We start from the raw sequence: 9,677 nt of genomic DNA, 5'->3' as shown, positions 1-9,677 counted from the left end.
CCTCCCTGGTGATGACCCCTTCTTTCCATTGGGTGTAAGCCTCCTTTTTAGCAAGGAGACATTCCCAGATGCTTTTGGTGAGCCATGGAGGCTTGTGTGGTCTCCTGCTCCCTTTGATCCTCATTGGGATTACTTTCCTTTGGGCTTGGAGGATCGTCTCCTTAAGGAGCGACCACTCTCCTTGGACACCCGGCTCCCCTCCCTTCCGGGACCTCAGCACTTCTCCAACTATCCTCCTTAGCTCGTTGAAGTCTGCCCTCCTAAAATCTAGGGCCACTGCCCTACTGCATGCCTTTGCCACCTTGCGCTGGATGGTGAATTCCAGCAGGCGATGATCGCTGTCGTCCAGGTGGTCGAGCACCCGCAGCCCCCTCACCAGGTCATCACCCATGGCCAGCACTAGGTCCAAAGGGAATTGCATAGGAGTTTCTCTTTCACTTCTCTGCTTCCCTAACAGAATATTTTCTGGTTTCACAGTAATTTGAGAGGCTGAGTTACTTGAAATGCAGAACCTGCAACATAATTCTAGACATGTGAGGTTAGCAAACAATGATGTTAGCCTTGCCAACTTCTAGTGTTTAAAAATCCTAAATTAAGATTAAAAAAAAAGTGAGCCAAGTTAACAAGCCACAGGATTTTAATTAAAAAAAAAGAAGGAGTTCTTTTAATTGGGCTTCTGGTTTCCTAACCTCTAAAATTTTTCAAAATTTCTCTCTGCTGTTATAAATGCTAGAAATTTACTTTTTCCGAAAAGAAACCTGAGATTCTGCACCATTTCTGATTCAAGAATTTAAAACTGTGACAGAACACACAAATCATTGTGAAATTTGTGATAAAATTGCAAAAGTGAACAGCCCTTTATTTTATTTTCCCCAAAAGCATCTCATATAGTTTATTTAGGTACCACATGTTTGCATGTATATCTTGTCTTGTGTAGTCCAATTACTGATGCAATTCTTGGTTCTATTATTTGCATTCAGGGTGAAATAGGATTCCCAGGATTACCAGGGCCACCTGGACTGAAAGGCAGTGGCCATCCAGGTGCACCAGTAAGTGCTCTTTTGCATAATTTCTCACTGCAGTTAGAATTTGTGGTAGGCATTCCAAGCAAAATGAATAATAAGTGGATCACTAATTACACGGTTAATAATTAGGTGAATATTGCTGCTTTGAAAAGACTAGTGCCAGTGAGGCTTCTCTCTCATTTTAAGTGTTTTGTTTATATCTGGGAGGCCTCTACTTTTTTTCCTTTCTCCAAAACAGGGGTGTCAAATTCATCTGGCCCCATTAGCAGTGCAGAGCTTGTCTACTGGCCAGATGAACGGCATATGAATGGCCCCATGGGCTGGATCAAGCTCATGGAGCTGCCCCACCATGTAATGCTGTATCTAGCACACGTGACACACTTTGACCAGTCCAGGACTGCACTGCACACAGTGCCCATGTGGGACCAATCCAGGAAGTGTGCTACTCCAGCTAATCTGGGACATGCTGGACATGGTACCCACACTAGACTGGCCAGGGGTGGGCAGGGGAGCTCAGGAGTATGGGTACAGTGTGCAGCCTGCATCCTAGGCCTTGCACATGAGGCTGATCTAGCACAAACTGTGTATGGGTCCAGTTCAGGACCAGGGGCTGGATAATGGGGCTCCATGGACCACCGTATCTTTAATACATTTGCTTTAAAACAAGAAAGCATGCTTCTCTTCTTCTTTGCATGCTCAGTCCTGCAAATAATTACTATGGGCATGATGCTTTCTAATAGAAACAATGACAGAGTACCCAATGATCCCCACCTTCTCCTCCCTTATAACATGTCTAGCTCGTATTTTTACTGCCTTCCCTTTCCTTTTAATCATTTGTGCTTATCTGGTTCCTTCCACTCATGATTCAAACATGCTGCAATTTTTCACATCCATGAGAAGCGTTAAACTGTGGTTTGACATTATTGGTAACAGCCTCCTCATGAAATCGTGTTCTTCCTTGCTTTTCATGACTGTTAACATTTGAGATTCCACCCAAGCTACTCAGTAGTTCTTTCAGTGTCCCACTCAGTGTTTATTGAGTAATGTTAAGATAAAAATATTCAACAGCAAAAAGGGAGATATTTAAAGCTGACACTGAACCTCTGTTTTTCATATGGGACACTACAGACTCATATTACTTCTCTTATGTTCTGCTAGGGACCTCCAGGACTGATAGGCTCTCCAGGACCAAGAGGCCCCAGCGGCATAGGAGTTACTGGACAAAAGGTAACAATAGTATAGCAATACTTGTTATGTAAATGGCAGACATGCTAGACACACACTCTATCCCCTACCTTACCACTCTTCTCCCTCCCCAAAGAAACCAATCCCAAACAAGAACCGAAGTCAGAACAGAGTCCAGTCCCTTGACTCTTATTGGCAATCTTCTATTGTCCACAAATTGAACAGGAGATGCAACCATTCCTCCCATTCCAGGTCCGAACTGAAGCATATGTATAGTGTTAGTGGAGGAAACTTGTATGTAATATCTTTTCTATGAATAAAGAGAGGACCATGGCTTGTAATTCTGTCAATTTGGCTAGTCTGAGTAACAGTAAACTCATTACAAAAAAATTAATTACATGACACCTAAATTGAATCTAGTAATATGTGTAAGAAAAAAATTAATTCTTCTTTGAACAGACAGAAAAACAGACATTAAGGAGATTATTTCAATTTAATTAAACTGCAATCCCATATCTACTGATCATGGATGCATTTTCCCTTCATCTAGGAACAGAAGGTGCCAAAGCAGAATGGCTAACCATAACTAGCTAAACTATGGTACTTTGGTGGTTTTGCAATATTCAGTTATGCCAGAAAATAACATATAGTGGAACAGCCAGTATATGATACTCTTATGCCATCTATTAGTTGTTCCATCTGTGTGAAGTGCAAAATCCTTCAATTGTTTTACTTTTACTGTATCAAATCAGGTCCTGCAAACACAGCCTAACTTTCTTCATGCGAATAGACCCATTTAGGGCAAAAGAACAATTCATATATGGAAAATTAAATACTTGCCTAAGTGTTTTCAGGTTTGTAGGGCCTCATTTGGCTCAGAAATTAGAACTATATCATGGATTTCCTCCTAAATTTTAGTGATTATTCAATACAGCCACTGAAAGATTAATCTATTTTGCATGGAAAACATGGATCCCTATTGATTACATTTGCTGTGGAAAAATGTGAATTTTCTACTTTGAAGGGGAAAAACCCAGGAAATAGCAGGTTTCCCCTTGCAGACAGGCAGAGTTCCAACTTGCAATGAGCTGCTTGGGGCCGGGGGAGCAGGACACAAGGGGCAGGGGGTGTCACACCATGTGCTTGTGCACACATTCATGCAGCATCCAGGCAGAGTGATGGAGAACAGCTCCTGGCGCTCCCTCCACATAAGTCTATGGGGGCAGAGGGGGGCACAGATTACACAATGGGGGGCATAGGCAATGCATAGGAGAAGGGGGAGCACATGCCCCCTCCCCTGGATTTCTGGACCCACATCAGGGAATGGGGCTATAGCCTGGCTGGAACAGCTCCAGGCAGATACCTCTGCAGCCCAGCAAGTAGGACCCGGTGAGGGAAGGAGTGCTGTGCCACCAAGGCCACCAAGATGAGGTGCCCCCTGCCCTTGCAGCAGCAAAGGGCACAACTCTGTTCTGCTGTACCTCACCTATACCCCATTACCTACTCCTCCAGTTCCTGTGCCCATACCCCCTCTTCCCCACATACCCACCCCTTCTTCACACACTGGGGGGGCTGGTGCCTGGGGGCAGAGGGAAGTGAGTTGGGAGTGAGGGGCATTAGCAGGGTTAGGGGTTGGGAGTGAGGGGTACTGGCATGGGCAGGGGAAGAGTCCCAGCATATCAGGGCTGCTCAGTACCACAAAGCAGTAGCAGGGACAGCCACAGCTTGGCCCTCATCCTGGGGAGCAAAATCAAAAACCAAAATATATAGGTATTTAGAGTTTAAATTTTGTTATAATGATTGAGACACTGGTGGCTTCCAAATCGCTTTCAAATTGTAAATAGATCAGATGCACAATATTTTACTGATATATACAAATATATAGCAGCGTTTCATTTTAAATTTAAGAAAAACATGGATTTGGGGATTTTTTTTTTAAGTAGAGAATTTGGGATTTTTTAGTCATAGAAAATCAGTTATGCCAGAGCATAGCACTTTTTCAGATGGCATCATTGGAAACTATTCTTCAGTAAACTTAAACGTGTGGCTTTAAGCTTGTCATAACTAAGATAAGAAACCCATTTTAACAAATCAAATATGAATTCATTGGACAGCTCCATGGAATGCTATTTATTATTTAATACCCCATGTAAGCAAGTAACAACAGTATTTGGCAAGGCAAATTGATAAATCAGCATCACTATTGCCAGGCATTTATTGGGAAATTTAGAACAGATTGGAATTGTCATGTGAATAAGAAACCTCCTACAATTTTGTAGAACTTCATATTTTCACAGCACTTACTAGAATTATATAGTTCGATTCCAGGAACTACAGTGATAAAAATAATGAGGTGAAATAAAGGCATCTTTATTTCATCTAAAGAACAGGACCGCTACTAGTTATCCCTTCCACATGACTGACAATAGCCTTGGGAGCTCCAGACAAAAGCCTGGAGCATGAGATCAGATCAGTGCAGACAGACCCAGCTACGCAGACAGAATCACACCCAGGTTACTGAGGCTTCTTATGAATACTGAAGATCCGCTCTCATTGGGACCACAGTGTCTTTGCAATTTACACAATTAATTTACAACCAAATCCTGGTCACAAAGTCAGTAACGAAATTTTCACCACGTTGCACAGAAGTCAGAGTTAGTTCTGCTCATATCAGATTATGATACTGTATGTCACACATGGACAAAAAGCTCTTTGTCTAAACACAATTATAAACTTTAAAATGTCTTACCGAGATGTGCATTTTAAAATTGTTTCATAACCCAGCTAAGTTAATGTGTGACAGAAGCTAACCAAAGCTAAACTACTTGGATAAAAGCCATAGTTTAAATAATCATATGTTAATTTTCTAGAAAAACCTCTGTGTTGCAAGGTAAGATTAGCAAAATAATGGATCAGATACTTATAATGCCTATTTAAGTTTGGCGCAACTAATACATGATCTGAGCCTTTTAAGCTGACTAACAGACTGTCAACCCCCCACCCCTCCAGATCCTCTGGCTCCACCTGCAGGAGCAGATTTGGAATTCTTAGCTGATAAAGTAGGTGACACTTGGGGAAAAGGACATGTGCATTGCTTTGCTAGAATTCCTTCCAAAGAGATCTCATAAAAGGATATTTGGTAACTATTGTATTTTACTAAAATTTCATATCTGAAATAAAACTGGGAGTCCCACAATCTCTGCAAATATTCATAGACATTAGGGCTGGAAGGGATCATCAAGTCCAGCCTCCTATGAATATAGGCTGCACTTTTCCAGTCTATGCATATTAAAAATGCATATTTGTTTGATAAAAGGGACTCCTGTCATAATTTACATGCTATTCCTCTGAGTATCATTATACAAACCGTTCCATGCAGCTGAATTGGAGCTCTGTTCTTCCTGCTTTCAGAAATGGCTCACACATGTGCATGCTCCCAGATTGGAATTTTAAGTAACAGAGGCCTGATTCACAGAAAACCAAAGCTCAAACATGTGGAATGCATTTAATACAGGCAGCAAACTATTTTCTATATCATTGAGAGTTGGGAGACAATCCTGGAACAGATGGATATAAAAACACTAATGCCAACTAAAGGGAAGGTTAAAGAAATTCATATCCTAGACAACACCAAATAAGCAGCCGCCAAACCTGCATTCTCAATAAGGAACAGAAGGAATGCTGAAACCACTAGCCAGGGATATGAATGATATGGTCAGGGAGAATACCATCCAGAGCTTGACCCCCACTTTTAAAATTAAATCCAGAAAACAAGAGAGAGAATGTTACTCCTCCTATCTGATTTCATCAGTCACACATTTGCTGGCCCCACATGAGCTTTCTAGTGAACTCAATTTATTTTCCTAAAATATTATGCAAAAAAAATAGATCACTTTATTAAAGAAAAAAAAGTAAAGTTCAAAGGTGGAATAATGGAAGATACTGCCTCATTATGTATCCCTTTTTACATAACCCAGGGGATCTGGCACATTTTAAACATACTAAAAAAATACATGGAATTTATCGAGGAAAGAAGAACTTTACAAGCCAAGGCTGATTCACTGAAAGGCCTTACTTTTAAGGAATGGCTGGGGGAAAATGAATGCATGTCATAGCATGACAACTCTTGTTTTTTTCTGCTATACGTAGTGATGTCATTATTTCTATACTTCATTTCTTATTTAGCTTCAATAGTCAGCCCAGAGAGAAAATAAGATCATTTTGGAGTGGAATTTTGTAACGAAGAATTCATAGTAATTGGTTGCATACCACATAGTTAAAGGCAGCTTACTTTTTTTTATTCCTTTAGTTATAGGAGAGGGAAAAGCTATATATTAAAAAAAAACATACTTAGCTAGCTTCTCGTTTGTCTAAGTTGCCCCAAACTTTGAGAATCACTGGAGCAGCTCAGTTCTTTTGTACAATGTTTTAAAGCTGAACCAATTTTGTTCATACTCTATTCAGATAACATATATACAACAGACTTCAGGAAAATAATTGGTTAGATAATTATAGGTCATCATCAGAATACAGTGATATAGGAAAGCCAAATGTGAGATAAATCCTGTTCAAAATTAATCTGCTGGCTATCACAAGTTAATGTTTACTGATTATTTCCCAGGATTGACTTAGGAGTTTATGATAAAGTGCTAAAGGGCGAGGCCACTTATGTTAGTGGTCATATCCTAGAAAGCATTATATGCTCTGTCTTGAGGAAGTTTGATTCTCTAAACTGAGGGAAAAAGGAAAAGGGAAAGTAGAACAATTACTTAAAAATGCTACAAAACAGCTTTTCTGTAAGTCAGTGTAGCAAGTTGTGCTCCAGAGGCAGTTGTGACACCCCTTGGTGGCCACACAATCCGTGTCCTATTCTGGCTCTAGAAAGACGGGATGCGTGGGGGTGTACCCCCTGAGAGCACTGGTGCACACCCTCACAGCCAGCATTTCCCAATTAGGCAATGGGCACGTGCAACTGGCAGGAGGGACCTCCCCCTCCAGTCTCTGACTGGCCACTTGGGCGGGCATGTGCCCCACCCTGGGCCTGACTCATATTTACTGCCTAGTATGGGTGTGCACATGTAGACATGTGCCCATACTGTGCAGTAATTTCAGTTACTGCAGAAAATGTACATGTGTAGATGCACCCTGTTACACCGAAGTGGGTGGTTTAATCCTTACACTGAATGGAAATTGTTGGTAAATTAATTTATTTCTTATGAAAGATACTGGTGAAATAGCCCAATACACTTCAAGGCTGTCCTGCAGAATTCCTCAAGAAGTGAAAAGAGAAGCCTGTATAGTAAGGTCTTTGAATGTTTTGTATTTTATAGCATGAAGTTGTAAATTAATGCCAACTGTAATGGTAGTATTGGTGATATGGACCTTTGTCCTTAGGGACTAGATAGAGACCAAGTCATCCTAGATAAACCCCTGATGAGCTGACACATGACTTGTATTTTAGACTATTATTTTTATTATTATTATTCACATGCATATATATATATATATATATTCAATAAAATTACAGAGCACATTAAATGTTTTTAAGCATCTCATTAGCTTGATTGACTATTTCATCCTAGATGTTTTCAGGAACTTTTAACATTTTAAAAGATTTCAAATTAATAAAAGTGTTGCTAGCTAAAGAGTGCATCAATTCAGAGTTACTTGGTAATTCACTTTTATCGTTCTTTTCAGGGAGAGTCTGGACCAATGGGACTTCCAGGACTTCCAGGGCCAAGGGGAATAGGAGTACCTGGTCCAAAGGTTTGTAAGTCTGTTGTGAAGATCTGTGATTTTACCAATGCCAATGGCCTGCCTCCAAATCTCAGTCACACTTGTAGAACTCCTTTGTTTACTTGATTTTCCATGTTGTAACTTAGTAAAGACTCAGGCCTGAAACAAAGGTCCTGCTCCTATACACACTTGTGCGTGTACATATTCATATTGAATTCATTGGGACTACCCACATGATTGAAGTGCTCTTACCTTTGCTTGTGGCAAAGTTGACTTGATTAAAGCTGCAGTTGCTGGGGGATGGTGGCGTAGCAATTAAGGAATCTTGGTACCACTCTAGGGGCAAGAAGGCTTAATTGACTCAACTGTAAAGGGTTCCTGATCATTTGGATTGGATAGTCAAAGCTGGCCACACCACTGCTTTCTATGCTGCTGGCTATAGAAACTGGTATTAACCATGATAGCTGACTGTGCCCTTTGGTTTAGGCAGTCATTTCCTTTCTTTTATTTGGAAGACAGCTGTTAATAATCATTTAGTTTTTCTGTTTTGCTGTCTCTCTCTTAACAGGGTGCTTTGGGACAGAAAGGCCTACAAGGTCCACCTGGCCCTCAAGGGGATAGTGTGCAAGGAAACAAGGTAACCAAGTTTAACATGTTGTCTCTCAAAGTGATGTCTATTAAAACAGTTTTTCTGAAGCTATTCATGGTCTCTTTTAACCAGGAAAAGTGCCTCAAGCCTACAACATATTCATTATTTGAATTTTGATTACTTGGTCATGAGAGAATATTCATCCATTGCTCTGGATTCCCTTGACAATCTTATAAAAATATACTAAGAAACAGACTTGTCATTTACCACCAGATCAAGTCAAACAAGATAGCTACAACATAAATATAACATAAATTAGCCAAACTCCTACACAGTTCCACTAGAATCTCACGCCCCGACATTCCTACTTACTTATAACCTTCAGAGAAATGGTCAACAAATGGCTATTAAAAATACAGGGAAACAAGAGATGGAAGCTTACAGCCTTACTGGAGAACACTGTGGGCATTTCTCTTCACTGTTAAAACACTGAAACTATTTGTGTGGTTAAAGGTAAGTATGTGATGATGTGCTCCACTGGATTAGGAGTATAGTATTTGCTATCTTCTAGCCCAGAGTCCACAGTGAACAGGTTTTTCATAGACATTTGGGCTGGAAGGGACCCCAGAGGATCATCGAGTCCAGCCCCCTGCCCTAGGGGCAGGAAGTCAGCAGGGATCATAGGATCCCAGCAAGATAACCATCCAAAAGTGTCTTGAAGGTGTTCAAACTGGGTGCTTAAACTGCCCCCAGCAGCAGTCTGTTCCAAAACTTGGGGGCTCGGACAGTGAAGGAGTTTTTTCTCACGTCCAGCCTGAATCGGTCGCGGCGGAGTTTGTGACTGTTTGATCTTGTCATCCCTGAGCCTGCGCTTTTCCAGGCTGAAGAGCCCGATGGCTCTCAGCATCTCATCATAAGATCGGTTTTCCTGACCCCGATCATGCACATGGCTCTCGCCTGCACCCTCTCAAGCTTCTCTACATCCTTTCTGAATTGTGGAGCCCAAAACTGGATGCAGTACTCCATCTGCGGCCTCAACAAGGCCGAGTACAACGGGAGAATGACATCCCAGGATCTGCTTGAGAAGCATCTATGGATGCAAGCCAGTGTTTTGCTCACTTTACTAGCCACAGCATCACACT

At 41.2% G+C, this 9,677-nt stretch overlaps 1 protein-coding gene across 1 annotated transcript in view; it reads left to right on the top strand.

Annotated features, from left to right (window-relative positions):
• Positions 1–9,677, top strand: part of COL28A1 (collagen type XXVIII alpha 1 chain) — a 148,189-nt gene that overhangs the window by 94,965 nt on the left and 43,547 nt on the right. The window contains exons 24-27 of the mRNA XM_019533740.1: positions 981–1,049; positions 2,184–2,252; positions 7,908–7,976; positions 8,515–8,583. Coding sequence (XP_019389285.1) covers positions 981–1,049; positions 2,184–2,252; positions 7,908–7,976; positions 8,515–8,583 — 276 coding nt within the window. The remainder of the gene's footprint in view (positions 1–980; positions 1,050–2,183; positions 2,253–7,907; positions 7,977–8,514; positions 8,584–9,677) is intronic.

This window comes from Crocodylus porosus, unplaced genomic scaffold (assembly GCF_001723895.1).
Source record: "Crocodylus porosus isolate Cpor-Errol unplaced genomic scaffold, CroPor_comp1, whole genome shotgun sequence".
NCBI classification, from domain to species: domain Eukaryota; kingdom Metazoa; phylum Chordata; order Crocodylia; family Crocodylidae; genus Crocodylus; species Crocodylus porosus.
The sequence above is the reverse complement of the archived record's forward strand: the minus strand, read 5'-3'. Positions and strand labels throughout refer to the sequence as shown.